At 38.6% G+C, this 27,438-nt stretch overlaps 1 protein-coding gene across 1 annotated transcript in view; it reads left to right on the top strand.

Annotated features, from left to right (window-relative positions):
- cacna1ba (calcium channel, voltage-dependent, N type, alpha 1B subunit, a) overlaps nucleotides 1-27,438 on the top strand; it is a 162,903-nt gene that overhangs the window by 45,480 nt on the left and 89,985 nt on the right. The window contains exons 4-7 of the mRNA XM_040155330.1: nucleotides 3,250-3,341; nucleotides 3,953-4,105; nucleotides 6,983-7,170; nucleotides 26,932-27,035. Coding sequence (XP_040011264.1) covers nucleotides 3,250-3,341; nucleotides 3,953-4,105; nucleotides 6,983-7,170; nucleotides 26,932-27,035 — 537 coding nt within the window. The remainder of the gene's footprint in view (nucleotides 1-3,249; nucleotides 3,342-3,952; nucleotides 4,106-6,982; nucleotides 7,171-26,931; nucleotides 27,036-27,438) is intronic.

Below are 27,438 nucleotides of genomic sequence, written 5' to 3'. Positions count from 1 at the left end.
TTGTAATTGTATTGTATTTTAAACAGTCTGTTATTGTTGTTGAAAACAACTTAAGGAGCATTTTTAGAGATAGCAGTGTTTCCCATACATAGGCTCTACTTGGGTGGCCTGCCCAAGTAGATGAATACCTTATTAAATGCCTTATTTCACTCTTTTTAAGCTAACTTACTTTTTGGACACATGCCTGTCTGAGTTGCGTGCACTGAAGTAACTGAGTGGGGACTAGAGGCTTCCCTGTGCGCCTTCCGCCTAGCTAGCATCCACCAATAACCTGCATCTGACGTTCAGGGTACATCGGTAAATTGTCACGTCTACCATAGTCTGTTTTATTTATTTATGATGATTTTGTCAGACCACGTCCCAAGCATAAAACAATGATTGGATCAGCTGGACTGTCTGTGCCACTCCTTACTAGATGTTGGCTGTGATACAGTTTGGTTTATAGGCAACCGAAAAGAGTACGAAAAAGAAGAGTTTTAGCCGTTTTCATGTTGTTTCACTCTGGAAGAAACAAGACAGTGTTTTAAAATTTAGACAGCTTAATGTAGGTGTAGTCCCAGGGCGCAAAGCTTTATTTGCGACACAGAAAAGATGTCAATTAATAAAGTAACTACATGTTTATTTCAGAAGTGTTTCAATATACTGGTGATATTCTGATTCAGAATATTCAGTGTGTTTATCAGTGTGTCAATTAAATAGTTTGAGCAATGTTGGGGAGTATGCTGCTTGCTCAACTGCACATCCCAGGAAAATTCAGGTCATGAAGGTTTTGTCAAAATGAAACATCTTCAGTAGTGAAGTGCACTCCGTTTGCTTACAAGCATATAAAAATCATGGCCTTGTCTCAGTGTTGCCTTTTTAATTGGTGTATATTGGAATTCAGTGACATATCTACAAAGTTCTGGTTTGTAAAACACAGTGGAAACACAAGGCAGAACCTAGAACCAAAACCTTACATGTTCTTTAGAGTTAAGGTTATGGGAAGCTTTAGGTTACATGTAGTTTCCATAGTGGAAAAGAGCTAATACAGTTAAACTTTCAAACATTGCAGTTGTTTGCATGTGTACAGAGTGTATTTGTATCCTGCGAGCCTGATTATGTGTGTCTTCAGTGTGTATGTGTAGGACGTATCGCATGGCTGGCTGTCTGCAGCTGTAAACACTAAGTTCGAGAGTGGTGGGGCTGGTAGCTCCCTGTGGACCAGACAGCAGCAGCTAGAGGAAGAGCAAAGGAGTCTGATTGGACAAATTCAAGCTCAAGAACTAAGTGTATTAATGCATATCCACCCCTCCTCACTTCCTTCATTCAGTTCTTCTCCCCCACCCCCATACCGTCTTTGCCTTCCCTCCATATTATGTTACTCTTCTGCCTCATTTTCTTTCATGTCTCCTCTGTCTCCTTCATCCCTGATTCTTCCCTTGCCTCATTTTCTCTTTTTCATATTCACCTCTTCCTTGTACCCCTTTTCTCTTTCATCACTCACACTCCTTCTCCTCCATTCGTCATCTTTTTTTAACCCACTGTTTTGACCCTACATCTCATCTGTTACCTTTTCTTCATCTCCTGGTTTGTCTTCCGTTTTGTACCCTTTACCAAGCTCCTTCTTCCCTCTATCATCTTCTCCTTTTTCCTTTTCTCTGTCCTTCTGATGCCCCTCCTTTCTCTCCACCTTCTGCTTTATACAGTACACTTATTTTTTTACCTCCTATTACTCACCTCTACGCCATCATGTTCTCCTGCCATTGCTGACTTCTTGTCCTTTCCTTTTATTCCACATTTCCTCATCTCTCCTCTGCTGTCTCATCTTTATTCTTTTATCTCCCCTAACCCTGATTATCATTGGTTCATCTTTTTTCACATCTCTCTACCACTCCAACATCCTCATTTTCCTCATTCCCTACACCAGTCTAGATCTTCATCTTTCATTTTACATGTACTACATTTAACATCTACTCTTGTCCAAAGAAACTTAACTTTTGCATCAGTAGAAAAGGCTTCTAAATTAAGTTTAGCTAGAAGTAGTGGTATGTTTTCCTCTTTACAAAAATACCCTATCCACAACTATCATCACTTTGATACTATTCGGCATGGTGTAAGATTGAATTTCATCTTTTAAAGGTTTATATAAACTGAAAACAGTGAGTATCAACATTTCCACAAATCACACCGCTATGACTCTTCTCAGAATCATAAATAGTAAATAGTAAAATCAGATCACACAGACATGTACACAGTGCTGGAATCAGTACTACAGATCTACTTTGATTATTGTTGTCTGTTTCCATGGTTACAGTGCAAACAGGAACTGCTAGTGGCTAATGTAGCATGACTTCTCATATTGCACATATGCCAAAATGTTAACTGCATAAAGAAAGGGGGCTCAGGTGTAACCCACAGCTTAGTGACTGACTCCATGACAATATTACATTTCCTGTTTATATCAACCAAAGCATGATGGGAAATCTGGTGGGATAACCTCAGAATATAAATAGCCCATTTTTAGGGGTTTGACAGTACTAAGGAAAGGATTTTTTTAGAAGGCCAAGAATGAACTTTTGCCCTAGCTGAGATGTTAAGTGACTATACTGTAGGCCTATAAATAAAAAAGGTAAAAACTATGTAAAACAGGCTAGAGTTAAAACGGTTCAAAAGGTTTCGACATTGAGTTTAGGATGGCGGCAAGTGGTAGCACATCTGGTCTTCAGTCAACCAAAAACAGCTCATTTCACTCCGCTGTTTAGTACTTTTCTGTCACTACTCACATTATAGGAATAGTGGACGTTTGGCAAATATGCTTATACACTTTCTTGCTAAAGATGAACTTAATTTAGTTAGCAATATCCCTCTCTGTCTTTAGAAAATCGCTCAAACACTTATTTCTCTCTTCTATGATCCTATTTAACCGTCTCTCTCTCGAAAAAAAATTACAAAAAAAAACACCAAACAGTACAACCTCTCATTTCCAATGCACTTCCGCCTTGTTGCATGCATATGTAGCGTTGTGCTTCTTTTGTCAGGTGAAACATGAACTGAGTTGAACACTTCTCCTCGATCCACTATGGCTTGGATTGTGCCTCGTTTGTACATCTCTTTAGATAAAAGCTCCCACCAAATGAATCAATGTAAACGTGCAAGGTTGGTTTACCCTACACATCACTGCTCCTATAGATAACATGCTAGTATAAGAAAAGAAGCTGTTCCCATACAGTTGCCTGTAATCTTGACTCCATGCTGTTGTTGTGTGTGCAGGATACTGGCCACCGTGGGGGCTGATTTTGATCTGAGAACACTCAGGGCGGTGAGAGTACTGCGGCCACTCAAACTGGTCTCTGGCATTCCGAGTAAGTTAACTTCACATTTTAGCACATCTTTATCACAATTAGTGGAACTACTAAAACTGATATTGATACAGCACTATCAAAGAGAGGATGTGGTTAGCCTGGCTTAGCATAAAGACTGGAAACAGGGGAAAACTGGCTTATTAACACACTGTAACTAATTTATCTGATTCATACATAACCGGAAAATGTAAAAATGAAAATTTTTGGTTCTAGGGGGAGCTATGTGCTGAAACTATTTCTTAGTGAACAACAGTGTAGTGCAGCGACTGAGTCTTATCATCACAGTGAGGTTTCCAAATATGATACCATCATGTCTGTTCAAAGACTAAAACCAAAACCTGTACAGATGGTATTTGGCAACTAGGGCCACATCTGGAAACACTGCAGAATGAAGTACTGGGTGGCGTACTAAGAAATACCCCCCCTCCCTCCCTGCAAAAAACAAAAAACAAGTTCTTCTGTTACTTTAAATGAAAAATTTGCTGATGAGATACATACCCTTCTCCTTTCACCACATTTCCTGTCTTTCCTCATGCTGAAAATATAAAAACATAAATCAATGAAATTATCTCCTGGGTTTTCAAAAGCATGTTACTCTTGTCTTGCTTCAGGTCTTCAGGTGGTATTAAAGTCCATCATGAAAGCCATGGTACCTCTGCTGCAGATTGGCCTGCTGCTCTTCTTTGCCATCCTCATGTTCGCAATCATCGGCCTCGACTTCTACATGGGCAAGTTCCATCGGACCTGTTTCAGGATAGACACAGGTAGGCAATAGGAGGGGTTAAGAAAGTTCTTGGTTTTAATCAGAGCATAAGTTGATAGAACCTTAGTCATCCCTATACCTTGGCTAAGGTTATTGGGCTGAATTATATAGTGACATGAAACCTGATCCATTTCAGCTCCTTATTTCATCGTGCTCCAACTGTCAATATCACTCCATTGCCAAGTAACCTTTTGAGGTTTCTGCAAAGTGCCAACCATTCCTCCCATTCCTGACAGATGTGGTGACTAATAAACAAGTTTTTATAAGAACGTGCCCCGCGTCTATGGTGTATTCCATTCAGCCTTTCTCCAATTTATGATATGCGATATCGCAAGAGGCAGACCTGCTTCACACCTTTTCCTTTTTTTAATATACAAAATGACTGGTCTAAAATCCTCAGGTCTTACACACTCTCTGAAACATACATCCATACTGAACCAGGCAAGCTGGTTCAGGGACTTGGGAGAGTTGGATGGAGGGCAGGTACAGGAATTGGTTTTGTTTTATGAGTTCTTCATTATAAACATCATTTCGTATGTTTTCAGTTTTCACATTTAATAAAATTTAAAATGTAAAGAGTGAGTGAGGGTGAGAGCTTTATGCAGTGGTCAGCACTGTTGCCTTACAGCAAGAAGGTTCTAGGTCCGGACCTGCCGGCTGGCTGGAGCCTTTATGTATGAAGTTTGCATGTTCTCCTACTGCCTTCCTCCCACAGTCCAAAGACATGCAGGTTAATTGGCGACTCTTAATTGCCCATAGGTGTGGCTGTGAGCGTAAGGGTTATTTGTCTCAATGTGTCGGCCCTGTTATAGACTGGTGACCCTTCCAGGGTGTACCCCTTGTCTCGCTCAGTGTCAGCTAGGATTGACTCCGGCACCTCTACGACCCTCAAGGATAAGCGGTATAGCTAATTGATGGGTGGAAGAGTGACTAAACCACAGACCTGCTTTCCACAATGACAGTGTGCGGAATTAATATTGGTTTAAAAAATGGTAACTTTGTTTTTTATTTCAGTAACATTACTCAGGTGCATTAGACATCTTGTCTGCTGCCGTTAGATGAAAAACTGCATTTGAATTTAAATGTTCAGAGAGGCTGAATAAATTCCATCTAAATCTTCCTGTCCAATAGATCCACTCTCCAACTTATATTCTTCAGCATAAATAACAAAGTTTTTAGGCCTTAGTAACCTAAATTGACAGCATTTAAAGTAGAAAATTGAAATCATGCCGACAAATAAAGCTCTCCTACTTCAACGAAAGTGGGTAAATCCTAATAACTTTGAATCTTAATCTGTGATTCATTACAAATCGAGCCAGTATTAGTAACTTGTTTTCTTGAGTTGGGAAATGCAGGAAAATCAATTTCACTCCATGTGTACTTTGTCCTTTGCACTGGAAAATCACAATAAATTAGATTAATTAAACTCTTCTTTTACTAGGAACTTCTTTTACTAGTAAGTTATTTACAAACATTGTTAACTTATTTGCATATACTTCCCAGCATGCATTTTAAAGGTTAAGGTTAAATACTCCAGAATTTTTTTTTATGATTTTAAAAACATGGTGGAGGCTGCTATGTGTCTTTTTATAATCGTGTCTCAGAGGAGTCCGATGCTCTTCTCTCTGATTAAAATTACAACAACATTGCAAACTATGATGAAGATAGGTCTGTACTTTAGAAAGTTCCGCACCATTAATGTGTAACACACTTGAGTCTTGGACTCAAATTGAGGAATACTGTGCCTGGGCTTATTGTGACTGTTAGCAGTACAGTAAAAGCTGTAAGGAGGGAAAAAAAATCTTGTACTTAAAACAATAAATGATTTTTAAAAAAACGAGCCCATTTGTAAACTGGGGAATTGTAATGGGTTCAGCACACAGATTTCAGTTACTTTGACTGTAAGTGAATTAATAGAAGTGAAAATTCTAAATTCTGATGATATAAAATAATATGTTACTCTGACTTTGAGTAAGTTCAAATAAGTCAACGCCCAAACTTAAGAAATTAAGAAAATTTTGCTAAAGTTTGACTGAACTTTGTTGCCTTTGAAATTTTGAGTTTTCTCAAATCTTTCTTTTTTACAGTGCAAACTGACACTCCTTTTTTCCTCAGAACACTATAGTGAACCATTAAAGGAAAGCTATTATGCAGTGTACATTTTCGTAATGTAGAGTTATTTAGCTGTGAAACGTGTTTAAATTCCTTAACTAATTTTTAATTTTTAAGCCCCAAAGGGCTTTACAATCTGTACAACATACCACAAACCTTTTTCTGAGATAATTTAATTGTTTAAGAAAAACACCAGAATACACCTTTTATGGGGTAAAATATGGCAAACATTAGGAGGAACAACACGGGAGGGATCCCTCTTTTGACAGACATGCAATAGATGTTGTATGTACAAAGAAGACAGAGAGAACTGTCACAAAATGACGCCATGGAGAAATAGAATGACAACATTAGATAAATACAGTGCAAGCATGTATGAAGAATATGGATCAGGGCATCCATCGAGCAGCTCCCATTGTACCATGAAGGGCTGTGATAGACAACATACAAACAAGAGGCAAAACTCAAGGATACCGTTCATAAAGACATTCTGATCAGCACTGAAGAGACAGCATCAGTTGAACTGTAATTCTAAGACACTGTGGCTAAAAACAGGAAATGATGCCAAATGTAATCTCCTTAAATGTTGCCATGTGGTTTATCAGTGTAGCTGAATCCATATATTATGCATTAAATGGCATGTACCTCAAAATGAGTGGTACTATTACATGACATTCCAGCCTTCTCTAAAAATACCGGCATGTTTGTCTTTTTGTGTTAATGTGACTGTATGAATGTGCATGTTTCTGTGTGATTGTGGTTGTAGGCGAGCAGGCAGCAGAATTCCCCTGTGGTCTGGAGGCTCCGGCGAGGACCTGTGCAAACGATACTGCCTGTAAGGAATACTGGATCGGACCCAACTTTGGCATCACCAATTTTGACAATATCCTCTTCGCTGTTCTCACCGTTTTCCAGTGCATCACCATGGAGGGATGGGTGGACATCCTCTACAACGTGAGTCCACTTACAGGACACATATCTGGGCCTAAAAATTGTTTCTAAAGCAGCATGTCTGGTAGTGGCTGAGGTTACCAGATGTGGCTTAAGATCGTAACTTCATTGTGGGTTTTTTGGGAGGGTAAATGCCTAGCCTGGTTCCAGACATCTGAATCACTGCACAATTCTCTGATTAGCTCAGTGTTTCAAATAGGCTGGTGTTGTGCTCACTGATGGCCCTTTACCATGGTTGTAGAAAGAGTTGGCCAATCAGAGCTTTGTGGGTGGGATTAAGAATGGGTACACCATCTTCAGAAATAGCTAGCTAGTTATATCCAAATATTGGCAACCGTGGATGAGACTGATTCAGCTGTACAGGCTGCTGTAATTCAATTTTCAGAAACAACTCCTAAATTGGCCAACGGTTTCGAACATCATGAAAAACATCAATTTAAGTGTTTCTAAACAATCCCAGCTTCCATGTCAAAAACAGTGGGACAGATACGTGTGGTTAGGACAAAACAAAACAATCCCCCCTCCTTAATAGAAATTATCTACAATAATGTCAGGCTAACTGAAGGAAGTGAAACAAAATGGCAATACAGTTTTATTACCAGACTACAATATAGCACCTAATGTAGTTAAAAACAATGTTTGTGCATCTCATTATTCAACATGATATATTGATATTGTTTCAGTATTGACCAGTCATAGTGAGACTACAGTATTTCAAAAAGTCATTGGAACTGTAGGAGCTGAATGCTAGTACCTAGTGCCTGGTTAGACCTGAAGGTGGCACAGCAAAATTCATATTTATATTATTTTCATTATCAATTAATCAGAAATATACATTTTTAGATTGCTTGTTTTGTTTGACCAACAGTCCAAAACCCAAAGACATTTGTTTTAATATCACATGAGACAAAAAAGTACCAAATCCTCACATTTGAGAATCTGGAGTCAGAAACTTTCTGACATTTTTCCTAAAAAATAACTTCAACAATTATTGATTCTAAAAATAGTTGCAGATAAATTTTTATTGAAAAAAAAAATATATAATGACAAATCGTTTCAGCTACAGTCAGTACTGTCATCGGTTTGCAGTTGGTGTAAATTTGTGTGTCAGTATTCACCAAAGTCGAAATCTGCAGGAAAGCACTGCACAGTTTACTTTGCCTCACTGAGAGAATTCACCGTTTGACAAGATTCCTGAGATTAATTGATTTCTGACTGAAATTTTGCTGTCGTACAGTGAAGGTACATTCAGACAGTAAGCAGTTGCTCTGCAGCCGCCGCCTGGCAACATCAGTTTACATCTATTTTCAGTCGGTGGTAGCAGGGTGCGATGCCACCGCGGAGGTTCCCAGCTACGTCCGGTCCTACCAGCCTGTACTACACAGGCTGCTGCTATCCGTTGGACACCTTGTATATTCTCATGACGAAGCTAAACAGAGCAGACTGTAGCTTAAAACAGAGGAAATATTAGCAATACGACATAATTAATGTAGAAAGTTTTGCTCACTAGCTAATATCATAAACATTGTTCATGACTTTGAAGCTGATGTTGCTCCAATACAGTTTCTCTTGAATGATCTGTCAGTTCTCTGCTGGAGAAGAGGTGTGTCACTCAGATCATTTAGATACCTGTGCAATCAGCCCCTCTGTCGTTTCCCTTGTTGTAGTGTCTGTGGTTGTCATAGTCACATGATGAGCAGCGGCAGCAAATAGTGAGAGGTTGAAACATTATGAACTCCACTGGCATTGGCACAGAGCCATGCGCACTCAATGGAGCGGCAGCCGCTCTCCCTCTCCTTGCCGCTGCAAGGAGCGAAAGCAGCCACTCGCTGTCTGAAAGCACCTGAAATGCTGCTATGACAGGGCCCTTGATGTTTTATGAAGCCTTCCTGTTGGGAAAATGGATTTTTCTCACTTTACATGAACAGAGCTATAAAATCATCTAGTTAGTGCTAATATTCAAATATTTTTGTTTAATTTACGTTGTCAGACATCATCTAATTTAAGAAAGGTTTCATAAATTGTGTGGTTATCATAATTTTTTGGTTCAGTACTGTGGGTTGGCTGTGGCTCAGCAGGTAGAGTGGGTAGCCCACTAATTACACAGTCCTCCTATCCACGTGTGAAAGTGTCAAAGACATTGAACCCCACATTGATCATGATGATTGGGTCAGTGTCTTGTGTGGCAGCTCAGTGCCACTGGTGAGTGTGATTATATGAGAGGTAAATTGTAAAATGTTTTGGATAAAAGAGCTATATAAATACAGTTCCATTTAATTGACAATATTTTAATACAGTTGGTTGATGATGAACTGAAATCCATACTATTATTATATTTTTTATCTCAATGAAACCTTTTTGTCACACATGCAGTAGATTAACCATTTAGTTAAATATCTGCATTTGGATGCCAACAATTGGTGAGGGAGCATCATTAAGCACAAACTGGGAGAAAACTGTTAAGGTGGTATTGAGTTAAATTGCTTACTTTACTTATATTACTGACTGTAATTTTATTTCTGTAAAATTCTGTTCATATTTAAATGTTTCATATATTTAGTGCCCAGCCAAAGAAGATAAAAACCAGTGTGTGGAAAGTACGTCACTGTGAATGTACAGGCAAGTCTGTGCTGTGCATTGATGGTGAGGCTGTGCTTTTCCTCCTGATTGCTCCTTCCCCTCCCAGCCTTCCTCGGGGGAATGATTAGAGGCAAGCATAAGAGCCTGTGGAGGATGACTCACACACAGCCCATTAGGACCACAGCACTGACGCTTTACTGCTCGCATGAAACAAATCACAGCTCTCTTGCATTTGCATAAAGGACAGATTTATATCATACCAGGGAAACAATTATGCAATAGGTTGAATTATTAAACAGCTGTAGTGAGAAAATAATGTGTGTTTATGTAATAATGCAGTGTGAGATTCTCCAAGTAGGGCTGAAGGAGGAAAATGAGACTGTGTTTCTAAGAGTAGAGGGAGGTAGACAGCGATCAATAGTAGTTTGGTTGCTTAGAGCAAGAAAAGCCAGGGGAGATAGAGGATGCTGCTTTGCTTCTTTGATGTCCAATAATTGTTTCCCCACTGTAGCAGTTACACAAGTGTTGGACACAGAAACATGGACAGCAGGACAGAGCTACAAATGAACTCTTTTTTAATCTTTAGAGCAAGAGTGAAAGCAGATGAAGCACAATAGTTGCTTTGAGTATTTTTTTTTAATTAACATACATTGTGTCAGACCCTACTTTTGTAGTTTCCATGATTATATATGATTTTTTCAGCAATAGCGATTCAGTGTATTTCCATTCTTTAATTGCCTCTCCTTAGAGACGTGTTCGTTGTTACTGACAGAATACGCCTTTCCCACTATGGATTCAAATTACCTACACACATATTAGGGATTCACAGAAAACAAATTATGCCCATTGTCCAACGTTATTATTTGTTATTTTAACTCACTGAAGCCACCCTGTTCAATTTGGGGAAGCACAACAAGCTGTAACCACAACTCTGACATTACCTTATAAAGTTGGTATGGCTAACATTTAGCCTGATGAATGTGAGTCCAATATTTACTCTCCATTTAGCGTTGGTTTTATCTCTAAAAATATCTGACACTTTAGCTGCTAAATCCTCCATTATATTCACCACCTAGTCTCCGTTTTAAGGTGATCGCTTTTAAGTATCACAGGAACGTATATTGCAAGCAGAGCCAGCCACAACTAGCTGTTACATAAAATACAGGAGTTGACAGATTCTTACTACCGTTTGTGAAAACTAGAACAGCTCCAACAGTTCTGTTCTACTATCTGACTCAGATACATTAATGAATCTGGCAAGTCCTGAAGCCACGCAGTGTCTTTGGAATTCTTCAGCGTATTCTTCCCATTAAAGCCTATTAAATCATCTTAGTACTGTTGCTTAGTACTTTTTTTTTATGAGAATCATTCATAATAGTTTGTTCATCATTAGACAAAAAAGCAAAAAATGCTCACTCTATAGTAAAGACATATATAATAATTCCTGCGCTTTTTTATGGTCTTAGCCTTAATTTAATATGTTCCTTGTATTTAACAACTCTGCCTCTCTCTAATGAACACGCTCATAGCTGAATCAGTTAACCCAGAGTTAACAGAGCCAGTTAATAACCAGCTTCATGGTAATAGTTACCAGGATCATCAGTGTTCAGCTCAGTGAAGCCAGGTAATGGCCTAAATCAAAAAACACGTGGGACGCAGAATGTGAACCTAGCCTCTGGTGTCAAAGTCTTGTCCTTAGTTGACCCAACCTACCTTTCTATGGCTTTAGTGTATTAGGGTACACTTCCTGGACTGGAAAGATTATGCTAATGAAACTCAACTAAGCATCTTTCCTTCAAAAAATATTTGACAATGAAAATTTGTATAATATGAATGTATTTTGTAGGAGACAGGGTCAGCAAATAGATCAACTATACAAATGTATTACCAAATGTAACAGAAATGGGTTAGAAACACAATGTCTATCAAGTTCAACTTTCTAGTTCAGGGACTTCAGTAACTGCAGTATTACAATGATCACTATTACATTAGAATGAATAAAACTACTTGTAATGCGTGACGGTTTTGGGATTACTATCTCATGTGGTGAACCTTACAAACCCCAGAACACACCCTTAGCATAATAGAGAGAAGATTGTACCTGTAATTGATGCGCGTTGAGGATTAATAGCGGGGCAAAGTCCTTCAGTGGTGTCCTGGAGGATTCTGATATCCATGTGGGGGAACTGGTGGTAGTAATGTGAGGAGGCCGGTGGGACACGGACCATGTCTGGGAAGTCCCACAAAGGTGGGCTGTTTGGTGAAGCCATAGGATGGTTAGGCAATTGACACACATACAGTGCAGCAAAGTTGATAGCAGCAGCTTTTGACACGGACCTGAGACCAGCCCAGCTGCACAAAGGAGCCACAATTACTGCTTAGAGGATGCTCTAGCAAGAACAATGGGAACTCAGTGTAAGCTGTTGCTGCAGGACATGCAAGAAGAGAAGCTTGCAGTCAGTAGTATAGGAATCAGTGTTGGCTGAGTCTGGGTTCGCCGGTCGGGCTCTTCCAGAGCGTTGACACAATGGAGCTTGAGTTTACTCATTTGTGGTCTGCTCAAAGCTCATACCTCATACCTCAAAAAAGAAAAAGCATTTTCTTCCAAAATGTCCATCTAATTATACTCTTAGCAAAGAGAAGAGTGGTGACCTGGGGCGGGGCCTCTATTTTGGCGCAAGTTTTATAGTTACACCTCTTTCATACGATTACCTGATTATTACATTTTATTATATGTTCCACACTTTAACCGATATAATTGTGAGACTAGTTTCCCCTTAACCATCACGAGTTATCCTAGAAAATGAATAAAAAATTCACATTACAAGTAGATGTTTCAGAATTTTTGTCTAGAAAGTGTGCAGGAGTCAATCTGAGTTCATGTGGCTGTGTTTTATGTGCTTTCCTCGCAGGAAGGGCCAGCAGAATCCCTGGTGGATTGTCTTTGACCACCACTTTGGCTAAGTCTGAATAAACACCCCAAATCCAGAGGGTTTAGTCCTCTAAATGTGTCCTTATCAGTGTTTTTAACTTAATTAGAATCTGTAGTTGCCTTCACTCTCTCACAGTTCACCGTCCTGTGTTTCTCTTCATTGCATGGAGCTGAGAGTGAAAAAGAGAGAGGGGTGAGAGGTCAGCTGCAGGAGAGGGGAGACTTAGGCCTCATGCCCACTACACAAACATACACATATCTTTTTGCATTTAAAAACTGTGCAGACATGTCTGATAGCAAAAGGTTCATATCTAAATTAACAAAATAGCTGGTCGCTGTAGTGGCACTACAGTACAATTTGTCACATTAATGTCCATTATTCTTCATTAGGAGATACAAACGGCATGTGTACAGACACAGATCATGTAATATAAGCTGAAAATAGGGCTAAACATTAGCCAGCAACAGCAACAAGCATTTACACCATTTTTAGTTTATTCTTAGGTGAGGGAAGTCGTGTGAAGCTGTCTGACAAAAAAGGAAATATACTGTGCTTTGTACTATATATAGGACGAAATTCATAGTTACCAAATGACCCTGTTTTAGATGGAAAATAACAAAATGTGATGGATATTAAAAAAAACTGCTGCTGCTTTTAAAATATAAAAAAGTGCCACACAGTTACTTCCTTGAAACTATACAAAAAAAGCTTTTACCTTGTGTGAGAATTTTCTTGATACAGTGCACCTGACAGTATCTAGAAATAAATGAGAGTGCCCTCATTTATTTATCTAGTTGATTTATCTAATCTCTTTGGAAGCTTGTTGATTATGGGACTCAATAGTTGCTTCAGTTGGATTTTTCTTCCAGAGTAGAAACAGTATGCACATTTTACATTTAAGTCATGATGTTCCAGTTGGATGCAGATTAACCTAAACTGAGTGAGTAAATTTTGCAGTGTCTTCTTAGGACAGCAGACAAGTTGGCTTTTACTGGGATGATCTCTCCAACCTGATCACCCCACACACTTGGAAATGTGAAGAGTTAATACTCATAATAATTATTAATTCAATGGGATGGTATTTGTGCACCCTACTGAGTACTTAATCATAGAATGTGACGGTCTGGATGCCATGCTAGAGTCTGTTTAGGCTGTAGTGAGGATACATGCGTATTAGTCTCCTGCTACCGACAATACTGTTTAACATGGTGCCAGGGTTAAAGCCACTCCACTCATATAAAATGAAATAACAAAGAATATTCTATAGTTTTCTTGTGTTCTGGTTTGGTAATCTCACTGTTTCAGAATTTGAATATAAAATTTTTAGCCAAGTTGGTATTTTTGATGATCAAGCAATGATTTAAGATATTTTATTTCAAAGAAAGTAAATAAAGGTGTTACAATTTGGTAAGTGGAAACCAAGTAGTTCCTGAACCAAAACAATGAGCTAAAAGAAAACAGCCAAAACAGAGTTGGTGATAATTAGTCCATCACTATGAGCGACCTCTTTCATGTCACACATGGTCACTTGGTCCATTCTTAGCCTGGATCTGTCCGAAGTGAAAAAAAGAAACTAACACCTCACTAAATAGCTTGCTCAATAATACACTGTATCTTGCTTGTTTAATCCGTACAGAAAAAGAAATTGAAAAACTACAATTTGTTTGAAGTTACATGCTGGAACTGTTTCCTGACAATAGTTTTGCATTTGCCATCTGTACTTTTGGGCAATACTTTGGCTTTGTGAAGCAACACACAGTCACAACGCCTGGCTGGTGTCTCCTGAGAAGTAGTGCCAGTGCTTAACTCCCCCTGAAAACACAAAATCATTATTTGTTTACAAATGACAAACTATAAAGATTTGATTATGAATGAATAATTTATATTAACTGCAGTAATGGTCAATTTTAGATTTTAAAATTAAAAATGATTTGAACCATGATCATAATGATTGAGGAGGATATGGGAAAATGTGAATATAACAGGAGGACCTGGCTTTTTCCTGTTTGAGATTCTCATTTTTATCTTTGCTTACTGAGTCAATGATCCTACTGGTTATGTAGATTCCAGTTTCACTTTCTAATAATTCCTATTAACATTTCGCTTCCACCATCTTCACTAAGATTAAAAATCTTTGCTCCATCAATATCAACTGCTGTCGTCATTCACATGATGAATAATCCCCATTAGACCGAGGTGTCAATCCAGAATTAGTCCATATGGGGTGTAAGGGTTGGAGGGTTAAGACTCAGGGTCACTCCTTCATCCATCATTAGCAAGCTTTTTTTTCCTGTCTTCTGGATCACTGACAGACTGGTAATGTGCTCTGACCGTGTGGGCTGAGGTTGCTGATTTTTTCTGAATATGATTGGTGGATTCTCTGATTGACTGATCAAGGAAGGAGTGACGGCTGTCTCATTATCCACCCCTGTGGGACCTGGCTGTGTCCCCTTTATCAGATTGGCCATCCATCATGGCTGTACGGGCCCTCGTCTGTCTCTGCCAAAGCTGTGACTCTTTTGTGGATGGAGGGCAAAACTCAGGATGTCAGTTTCTCATTAGGAGACCCCCAAGACCTCTTAGCCATAAACTCTCGTTCCTGGCAGGCGCTGTCGCCTGTTTATGCTTTGTACTACCTTTGCGTGTAGAAAACCTCTAAAATAATTCACACACATAGAGCAGAGCAGAGTAACACTTAGACTGTCAACAATCTGATCTACAGTAGACGTGTCTCAACATTTTTGACACAAAGCTTAGGTAGGGCCTTGTTCTTCACTCTAGCATGCTGGCATATAAACTTAGAGATGTTAAAACTATCAATCTTTCTCCATAATATACTGTTATAGTTTGGCCAAAATACAAGTTGCTGCCCTTGCTGCCTGGTACTGGGAAAAACTGCATGATTTCCAGCTACACTATGGTTTTGATGTGGCCATCACAACTGATGACTACACCCTCCTTGCTGGTTTGTTGTAAGTGTACACATGATTCTATAGACCCTGTTTATACCTGGCATTAACAGGTGATCTGTATCTAGGGTAATGGATAGATTCACATTTTTTCAATTTTTTTCAAGTCTTAGAACAATTGAAAGAAAGAGAAAGAGACAATACTTTCTCTCCATACTTAACCAACCAAAGCTAATATGAGGCTTCAGCAGACTGTGTTTCAAATCAAGTGAGTATCTTCCAAAGAAAGTCTTTTTTTATTATTAAATTCTCTGATCTAGGATATGCCATGCTTGAATTTTATCCAACCCTGCCCACCTAACTTGCCTGTTGAGATCTGATCAATACAGGCAGAATGGCAGATGTAAATGCGAAGGCCAGTGACCACATGTCATTATTTAGATAAGATATCCAGATACAGATCATAGGTTAAAGTACTGTTTGTGTAAGTGTGAATGGGACGATAATGCATTACAATTTAGAATTTCTCTTGTCTCTGTTTCAGTCAGATCTGAATGCTAGAAATACCAGTGAGAGATGGAGGAGGCAGTTTGTTGTCAGATGACTTAATTAAATCCAGTTGGTAATCAAGAGAATGTTCTCCAAATTCTCTTTATTATTAGTTTTGTGTATGTTTACCAATGAAAGCAAATATTTCTGTTCACTGTTGTTGTGTCTTTGCATACTTTTCAGAGTCCTTTTCAGAGACCGTAATTTCACTGTTATCACTGTTTTGATGAAAGTGTCCAAGTATCAAATTGCATTAGAAACATACCAATTTTGACGTGATTTACAAAGAACGGCCAGACAGCAGACAATATCAATAATTTGGAAAGTCTAAAAATCTTCATTTTCCATGTTCTGTAATTGTTTTAGCATTGCATAGGAAATAATATAAAGCTCCTCATCATATTTTAAAGAAGCTATACGATGACTTTTGCTAAAGAGGTAAACAGTGAGATTGTCGTGTCGTGTTTTGTCTATATATTTGTTGCCAAATGCTCTGTGCTTTGATGTTACGAGTACCCCACTGATTTAGCATTGCCAGACTAACGATGGTAAGTTTAAAAAAAAAAGATAAAAATCTGTGCAGCAGAACCAGAGATATCGTCTATTTTATTCCATTCATTATTCTTTGCCAAAATTTGTCGCCTAAATGATCCACAATGCAACTTAACTACTGACTGTTTGGTTGGAGATTTGGATGTGACATCACTTGAGGCATTTTATCTTATTTAACATAACTCCCTCTGCAGGCACAAAAGGCTTTATAAAAACATTTACACCCATGCGTTAGTACCCAACACTTAGAAACACACACCGATGTGTAAAATTGGTGGAGTTCCCCTTTAATGGTAAATTTCCAAGAGATCTTCTGTCAGTCAGTGTGTTCAGCACTGTGAGGTCCTTAGCACTGCTGTAGCCATGACTGTTCATAGTTTTGTCCAAAGAAATGCATCATTTCCTGCACATCAGATGAGGCCCTTACTGTAAACTGTTAATTAACTTAAGACAGCAACATGTGTACATTGTTAAATGCAAAAATTAATTCCGAGTTCAAGCTAAGTTAATATAATGTTTCAGCAGTCTGCATTAGACAGATAAACTATCAATCAAAATTACAGACTTTCTGGGGAAAAACTAATGAGTTTCTGCATGAAACAAGGAGTGTGGATTTTGTCCCTGATTTCTTACAGCATGGTAATAATAGGAAGCTAAGTGTTCTCCATTATCTTGGCTGTCTTTAAGTGTTACCCTGTGCTACCCAGTATATCAGTGTTCCCTATCCCCTATACTTCACCAGCCCTTTCGAGTGCTTGTCAGGGCTAGTTAGGGTCAGTTGCATGAGTCCCCTCTGGTGACACAGTATCCACTCACCTGTAAACAACAGGCAGACTTTTAGATGCTGTCAGACAGAGCTCTGGGCAGCAGGATGTTTACAAGCTAGAGGACAGCAACAACAAGGTACAGTGTGGACCATACACTGCCACTTGTCCTCCAGTACTGCTAAAACCCATGTTTCTCCCTGTCTTTTCAGCTTCATACAGTTATACTGAGTGAAGGAAAGAGTAGTTCACTACAATACTTTAGTTCTTCAGAATGAAAAAGGTCAAATATAAAGATATAGTACATTAAACGTGTCAGGTATCAGCAGTCTTAGTTCATATCTAAACATAGAGCTGGTTTTGTGTTTGTATGAGTCAGTACCTGTTATTTCATGGTCTGTCTCCAGTCTCTCAGGCAATATGGGTGTGGTATTGCTGTTGAACTGAAGGCTTTCCTCAGGCTAAAACATTTAGGGGCAGAACGGAGCTACTAATGGCTTTTCTATTGCCCTCTGTGCTCTCTCTATTCTGCCAAGTTCTGAGGCGTCACCACAACAGCAGCTAATGCACTAATACAGCCAGCCCTCTGCAGCCACTTCCATCTCAGAACCATTTTATGACAGATGATTCCAACTTTCTAACCCAGTGCCTTTTTGAAGGGATTGACTGGCAGCAGTTCAACATAGATCATCCGACCCCTTCCCCTACTTCAGTCTAGTTGTCTTTGTCATGAAGAAGACTATCATCAAGTTCTTGGAAAATTTAGTTCTCTGAAAGGATTTATAGATACTGATTTTGCACCTTTAGCTTGCTGTAAATGTCAACAGTTATGCCGTTTAACTGTGACTAAATGATACAGCATAAAATAACCAGTTGCTTAAATATTACAGAAGTTAGCAAACAATGTACGTCAGGGGGAGCTACCTAAACAATTTGGGAAAATAATTTATTTGTAGATTTTTTGAACAGTGTTACCATTGTAGCCTGTATGGATTGTCTACATTTTTAATTGAAACTTCATTTAACCAGCAAAGCTTCACTGAGATGCTAAATCTTCTTTTCAAGAATTCCCTGGCCGGACAGGACACGGAAAACAAACAACATAAGACAGATGACACAAAAATATGCAACTAAATCAGAATTAAACAGACATACAATTGTAAAATCATGGTTTAAACATAAATAAACATCGATACTATTAAACAGACAATTTGGACCATGCATAATGATAAACTTTTCTTCTTTCTACATGAAAAGAAAGGTGCTCCAATTCTATTGACAAAATGCGCACTAACTTTGTTAGTTAGATACTATTTTAGGTTCTTAGTATTTCCCAAAGTTTATCATGACATTGAAAATAGAATTATATATATTGGTAACAACTACATACGGTAGTTGTCTACTGATGATAATATTGACATTCCTGGCTAACTCACTCACTCAGTCATGTCCCTGGCATAGCTGATGTTGGGGGCTCATTCCTGGACAACAATTCTACAGGATGCTGTGTTCTGGATCAGGTTTTAGTGGTTTGCTCTGATCCTAAATAGCCCAATGTCCTCATCGATAACATCCGTCTACCTCTTCCTTAGTCACCCTTAGAGGGGCAGCATCTGCTTGGGCAGTCTGTTGTCAGACACATGGCACACATGTCCAAGTGAACGCAGTCTACCAGTGTGCGCCATCGTTCTCCCTGATGTTGTACAGGCTTTGGTTAGCACTTTTATGTTGGTTGGTGAAAGCTGACTAGTTGTCGAAGGTGCCATAACGGTGTTGTCCAATTCCATTCAAAGGATGGGTAGTATGATTTCTTTGTAGGCCATCAACTTGGTTTGAAGGAAGATTCCAGACCATTTCCAAACCCCGGCATGGAAGGAGAGGAATGTTGATGTCCGTGCAATCCTGCGCTGCAGCTCTGCATCCAGGCTAGTCCTGTTAGAGACTGCCACCAATGATAGACAAAAGTCTGGACTGACTTCAGCTGGGTGTCATCCTGTTGGATGGCCCTGGGTGCACTTGCAGGTGGTAGATTATACATTTAGAGAAGGGCTCCTCATTCTGTTTCAGCAAAACCACACAATGTGTTTTTCTGTCTTGTGGAAACCATGTTTGACTGAGCATAAATAGTACAGACAGCATGCAGAGACTATATTAACTAGACAACAGAAAAGAGAATGATTTTGTATTTTGGCCGAGTAATTTCATTACTGTTTGCTACAACTGACTAAATCTTCAGGTGACAGTTGTCATGTTAACAGTCACTGAGTCAAGCTTTCTTCTTACAGCTTGTTAAGATATTAATGATGTAGTGGTGATGTGATGTTGGGGCTCTTGTGATTAGAAAATTTTACCCATTCAAACCTTGATTTTGATATGGAAATTAATAATCATTCAGCCATAGGCAGAACAAGTGGCAGTACTGAGCACATTGCTGCTCAGAAAGTCATCCTGCATCATGTTTGATTTTTTACATTAGACTGTGTACAAAATCACTCTCTCATTCACTCATTCACTACTACCTATATAACCGACACTCAGAAGTTTACTCAACAGTGAGCAGTATGTAGAGATTTCAGACTCTTATTGATCATCATAATTTTGTGTCGTCACTGACAGCTGTAAAGTCATGCAACAGTAATTTACACATCTATACAATGGGAAGCATTGCACTGTGGGATTGCAGACTGAAAATAATGTACCCGCCATGGACTGTACTTTTTTTGTTCCATCATGGAATTTTTGAAGATACTATGTAGTGGATAAACTTACACACTCATAATTTGGACACTCAAACAAATTGGCGGACAGTAAATGTAGAGCACTTTGTAGTAAACCGGGGCGTGATTTACAGCCCTAGCAATAATTAGTATTGACCTTATTTTGGAGACCTTTCTTGGATGGGGAAAATTCGATTTTTTTGTTTCTTTAAACAGAGCTGACATTGCTTTTTCCTACGTTCACAGTCACTAGGGAGACATCCTACCAACCTCTGAGTTTGTGTTTTAAACATTCTTCCTGTGTTTTATAGGCTATTGACGGAAATGTCCAAATTACATGGAATAGTGATCCAAGACTTTGATACGTATTATGATGGTCCTGGGTCAGGGTTATTAAAAGGCCCAAATTCTAGACCCAATGTCAATATGTTTGATTAATTAATTATTTCATATAATCTCCAAACCGTATAATGCACCTGAGAGTACAATGAATATAACTCTATAGGCAAAAGAACACAAACAGTGTAGTGAACAAATATTTGTCCAGTAAAACTCAGATAGACTAAATCACTCAACTGTTAGAGAAATACAAATGGGAGCAGTCGCAGATGAGAAAGAGCTGGTAAAGAAAAAAGATGTCATGTCAGTCATGTGGGCACTCTTTGGCTTCAGTCAACCTACTACAGAACAAATCAGTCTCTCTGGGAACATTCAGTGCAGTGAGTGTGTTGCGACAAATGTGCGTGGACCGCAGTATAGGTCGGAAGGAAATTTTGACTGCATCCAAATATATGGACTTCACTGAACTTGCAGACTTGCATGCTCAATTGGCAAATTCTTGGGAAGTACGCAAGTTCATAAAGTTCATAAAGTCTGCGAGGGGCATCAAGGTCACTTTCTCTGGACTTCTAGAAAGTCTGCCTGGTGTGCAGACTTCACCAACCTGTGCACAAAAAATAACCCGTAATTCATAGTATTGTGGTAATGATGATGTTAAAGACTGGAATAAAAACAAAAAAAATAAAACAAGTAGTATACCAATTAAACATCTGTTTCCTTCACTTTTATTGTTTTATTGATGTGGTTTTATTGATGTAGACTTTTAATTGTTTTATTGATGTACCTACATCAGTAGGTACATCAATGTACCTATTGATGTAGGTACGGAGGGAGGTTTGGTATTGCATGCATACAGAATATGCATAATGGTATATAGCGTAATAATAATTTAGATTTTTTGTTAAATCTATAGAGAAAAGCTGTTTTCATCCAACTAAGGAAAATAGTCAGACCAACTATGATGTGCGTCATTAGTTGAAGTTTTAATATAGATAAAATATAGTGATATTTTTATAATAATTTAATATAATCAAATCAGCAGACTCTCTTACGAATCATTAAGAAAAATACTTTAAAATGTGGTACAGGGTGCGGAACTTTTTGTATGTCATGTCTCATGGGCTAAAGCAGACTTGACGTGATGACAGTGAACATATCATGGTAAGTACAATCAAGACAAAACAAACAATAGTCTGCGAGCCATGGCTGAAGGTGGAAATCTGGAGTCAGGCTTTGAACTGACTGTAATATTAATGAAAGTCCAAGTAGTCACCCAGAAGATTAGGAATAATCTTCTGGTGAACATTATGTAGATATCCATATCAAGAATGATGGAGAAGAATGGAAGTTGCTGACAGGAGAGGCATAACTGGTTATCCAGGCGTGGCAGCTGCAGCCTCCCCACCAGATGCCATAATCCTGATATCTTGGATACAGGAAGTTTGGGTCAGTATGCCCCCCCCCTCGCGTGAGAAATTCAATCTCCAAGTAGTTTAAATTGAAATCTATTTTTCAGTCATCTTATTGGGTTTATCTGCCACAATCAGTCTTGTTTCATCACACTGGCTATGTTTCCATGTTGGACAATTCCTTTCTGAACTTCTGAAATTCATTGACAGTAGTTAAGGTTTGGTTACATTTAGGCACAATAATTACTTGGTTAGAGAAGGACCTGGCTAGGGTTAAAAGAGGACACTGGTGAGAACCAAGAAGGACTGTTGGTAGGTAAGGGGTAATGAACAGTGGCATCCCGTGTCAATATTAATATTGACTGCTTAAATTCTGCTGCCATATGGCAGCTGTTAGACATTGTGAGGTCAACTGCAGGACCTCAATACCTCAATAGATGTCTGTGTGCTCATCATTTAAAAACACTTCCCTGTAATGCAGCCTCACATATTGTATTTGGTGAGTTTGGAAACCCACCCACTGATTAAAGTGGTTAATGGCTGAATTTGATACTAAATTACTTGTTAAGATGATATAGCCCCAGTTGTCACTCCCTTCCCCACCTCTCCCCACCGTACATTGATTAACAGGCTGTTGTGGTCTGACATCCAATAAGGTAGATTTCATTCTAATTTTAGGGTGTCGTGATAAGTAAACTGTCTTGGGTTAGCTACTGTTTATATCCCCAAACAATTATTTTGTAGCTCAAGAAGAGTCAGATCAATACACATCAGGAAAAAGTTCCTTTTTTTTTTGACAGCTGGCCAAATTTTCAAAAGAAAACACTACAATCCTTATAGTAACATAGACCCTATTTGTATGCCCTGTGCCTTACCCTGCCATTTCTATAAGATATAGTATATTCCATGTAACAACAATAGCAAAATGTATGCAGCCCTGGCAGCAGGCTATTTTGTTATCAGTTGTATCTGCAGTTGCTCTGCTACAATGTCCTCCGTGGTGCTAAGTGGGAGTATGGTAGCAGTTAGAATAGATTTAATTAAGAAAGACCTGTTTTTGGTATTCATTGTACTCTGCCCAACTATGTTACCCTTCTGGGTCAGGAGATGTTTTATGATGATTTCAAAGGTTTCTTGTAAATCTAATACAGCTTTTCCTAAATCCTGAGTTTTAAAAAAGAAAATAGGCTCTGTAGTTAAAGCTGCACTTTCAATATTCTAATATTTAAAGTTCTGTATGTAAGTTTTTGCTATGGTTACATAGTCAAGGTTAGCATTAACAGCTGATTACTTACCAGTCTTGAAGAAATGTTGTGAGTTCAGCATCAAACTTCATTCCTTTATGTGCTGCTTCTTCATCCTCTCATGTTGGACTACAGGGCATTGCTCTCCACAGCGTGAGACACCTCTTGGCAATTAAAGGAATGAAGTTTGATGCTGAATTCCCAATATTTCTTCCAGACTATTAAGCAATCAGTTGTTAATGGTAACGTTTTGTTAGCAAAGACTATATATAGCACTTTTAAAGCAGCAACAATCAGTTTTTTGTCAGGTTCAACAGGCTGAACATCAACCACACGTTTGACATACAGTATTGTGACCTTATACAGTTGATATGGCTAACATGTTAGCACACCTTTTGATACATCAAGCAGGTACAGAGAACCATTAGCATTCATTTGGAGTCCTGTGTCTGTTCACCTAATGAATGTAAGTCCCATATTATCACTCCTTTTAGCTCTGGTTATAGAAATACAACTAGTGCTAAATACTCCACAATCATCACCAGCTAGTCTCCAACTTTTTGGCTGGACCACAGCAGAGGGCCAGCCCTATAATCACGAATGTCCTTCGCTGACTGACTGACTCTCTGATTTAGTGATGACGTTACACCATTAGTCAGCCTAATTCCACTTGACTGAGTGATGAAGTTGCACTGTTGGTTGGCTGGCGGAGCGTTGGAGTTTCCTCTTTGGCCATTGCTCTTTCAAAATGAATTGGTGTAAAACGTTTTACCTCATCAGGGGGTGTAGCACCTAGGAACAAATCTAGCAACTTTTTGGAAAACCCATGTTACTTTCGGTAGAAGAGAGTCACCAGTATTGCCACGCAAGTGCGAGGTTTTCCTTCTGCAGGTCCACCTCTCGGAAGTAACTGCTGGTTAACACGTAGCCTCTATTGGCCACATTTCGGTCACTATGTCATACTTGTTCTGTTGTCCGACAACAGACAGAATCAGAAAAACATGTAAATGAGAACAGCTTTATTGGGAATACAGCCGTATTAAATTACTGTAAATGTGTGTGCAGAGATAGGAGAGAAGCAACAGATTAAGGGCTAGCTGACACTAAGCAGAATGCAGATATGACACAATGACATCATGAATATGCTAATTAGCATATTACATCATCTAGCCATATTTAGTGACTTAACCAGCAGGCTTTAGCTACTTTCCATTAAAAGCAGTTGTTTATAGTGGTTCCACAACAGGTTTCAACTATGTCCTCAATTTCACACATTGACCATACGCGTTATAATAATATACTATTATAATATACTATATAATAATAGCAATATACTAAGTTTTGACCTAGTCTTGTTCTGTCTACTGTTTGGTGCTGATCAGGCAGTAGTAGGCACTCAGCAGCTAAAAAGCCAGATATTTTTCTCAGAGCTTGAAAGGAGAGTGAATATTGGACTCACATTCATCAGGTGGTCACAATCATAACTCAGAATGAATCTTAATATTTGTCTGTGTCTGCAGGATTTGTAAGTAGGTAACTGTTTACTAACACTTTAGTCATGACATCTTTGTAAGGTTATGTCAATGGCAAAAAAAGGCCACAAAATGCAGACAAGTGTGGAGGGAATGAACTCAGCTATAGAGTTTATTGTACGGCAACTTGATCCTAGTGAAAATGTCAAGGGAAGTGCTCCTAGCAATCGCTACTTCTTCTTCTGTCTCAACTAACAATAACACTCAACTTAGAATAGTGATAACAGTCAACTTGTGAGAGACAATGTTGGTTTTAATTTTAAATATATTTTTTAAATGTTTTTTCTTCACAGTTTATTCTTGCTTCTTGCTTCTCCTTTCATATGTATTGCACATTTTGCATGCCATACTGTTTGTAAGCATTTTACCATCTGATTAAGCTGCACAATACCTCTGTTGTGTGGAAGAAGCAATTATAGTGATGCTTAGCTCAAAAAACGATAATGGGACTAATCATGTATCTGAGAAAACAATGAGAAAATCTATGGATGCAAAATGAGAAATTAACACACATTTTTGAATGATAGCGAGGCATCATAATGGGTTTCAGTAAATGAGTGCATCGCTAGACCATTTCCAGCAATCAAATTAACCTCCCAAAGTAATAATGTGAGTGTGAGTCCCTGGTGTAAGAAATTCTGTAAACATTAATACAGCAGAAAGCCTTCAGGCGAGGTGGAAGTCACAATAGAGAAGAGAACATGAGCCTCAGATTTGTGACTGATGCTTCTGTCATTACTGCTTCAATAGCAAACCACACATACAAACTAGCACACCTCTTCTCCACACTGAAGGCAATACCCATTTTATTGTTAATTTATTGTATTTCCAAATAAACCCAGTAATTCTACGGTAGAGACAGAATAAAAGAGGATAGGCTGCATAATAGCAGTGAAGCCTGGCATTTCTCTCTGAAGTCCTGGACTTAACGTCACAACTAATTGAGAAGGCAAATACAGATCAGCGCTTTTTTCCCATCAGCACTTCTATGATTATGTGTCTTGAGAGTTGTGGAAGATATCTTCAGACCATCAAGATGCAAAGCTGTAATGCCTTTGAACACACTAAGCAATGTGTTTCTCTCAATATTCTATATGGCCAAATGTACAGTATGTGGGCACTCCTGTCTACATACTTTTGTATACTTCTATTGTACTTTTCATGGGCTGGATATCCCTCCAATGAAGGAAAATCTTGATTCTGGTGTGGAAGAGCTCGACTGGCATGCACAGAGCACTGAATTCAATCCCATACAACAACTTTGGGATGAACTGGAACACCGATTGTTAGCAAGGCCTTATCACCAAACATCAGTGTTGGACTTCACTGATGCTATTATGTCTGAATAGGAGATAATCCCTGCCGCGAGGTTCCAAGATCTGATGAAAGTCTGAAACCAGATGAGTGGCGGCTGTTGCCATTTCACTGTCTCACATATAAGGCTGGTAAAGACAGAAAGTTAATTTATGAGGTTGTAGTTTGTGGTAATTTTGTGTAATAGGATACTTTATGTTGTCAGTTATTTTAATTTGAAATTATTAAGAATTCAAATATCATTATTTTACTCTTCGAAAAAAGGTCAGAATCACACGTATGCAAATATAAAGAATAAGTTTGGTGACATTCTACTTTTGTTTTACTCATGTTAAAAGCCTGATATCTTATTACTCTGTGCCACAGAGCTCCATTTTTTTCCAAAAACTATTAAAAACACACCAGCGAGCCACACTGTTGAACTGGTTGACATGTTCCTTCATTACCATGAACACACACATGCAAGATGTGTCTAATCTCATATACACCGTCCTGCTGCCCAATGTACACAATAGAGCACCAAATATGGATAACCCCAACGCCCACCCCCACTGAAAATAGTTCCTAACAGATGCTCTATTTACTCATGCTTGAGTAATTTTGTTTGTTAAAAACTAAAGTGGACCACAGTTTCGGGAAATTATTAGCCTTTTTCTAAAAATGAAACTATATACAGTATTTTTGAACTGTTAAAGAACATCAGCATAATCTTTACATCTTCTGTAGGAACCAGTGGGGTTAAGTCTGAGTGCCAAAGACAAAGAAGGAAAGTCGTAAAGTATTTAGAGAGAGAATGGTCTTTTCATGGAGTTTATTGACTATAAGAAAAATAGAAAAAGAAAAATATTAATGCCAGCCTTATCATTTAAATGCAACAACTCAACAGCTTTAATAGTCCTGTTGTTTATCTCAATGTGTTTAGGCCAACGATGCCTCAGGGAACACATGGAACTGGCTGTACTTCATCCCCCTCATCATCATCGGTTCCTTCTTCATGCTCAATCTGGTTCTAGGCGTGCTGTCAGGGTGAGTACAAACTGTGAGGATGAACTGAGCACAGCATTTTGAGAGATGTTATCTACATTTATCTACATACTCCACTTTTAACCAGTTCTGTTTCATCATTTGATGGTTGCCTTTGCTAAAGATAAAATAATACAAGAAACCTTTGCTTTAGTATTTTCCCATCTTTATCTTACTGTCTGCCATAGTGAATCAGTAGAGCAGTGTTACTGCAAAAGGCTGTGTTGTGACATGCAGGTACATAAATGCTGCAGCTCACAAGGATTTTATGTATGACTGCTTCCAAATGTCAATAATATGTAAACTCCACTTTTAATTCTCAATATCAAATATGAGAAGCCAGAATGGCTGTAAAAGATACTGCAGAAAAGGGATCTCACGCATGCATTTAACTGCTACATACATG

This window comes from Xiphias gladius, chromosome 19, assembly GCF_016859285.1.
Source record: "Xiphias gladius isolate SHS-SW01 ecotype Sanya breed wild chromosome 19, ASM1685928v1, whole genome shotgun sequence".
Taxonomy (NCBI): domain Eukaryota; kingdom Metazoa; phylum Chordata; class Actinopteri; order Istiophoriformes; family Xiphiidae; genus Xiphias; species Xiphias gladius.
This window is presented reverse-complemented; position numbering and strand designations above follow the sequence as displayed.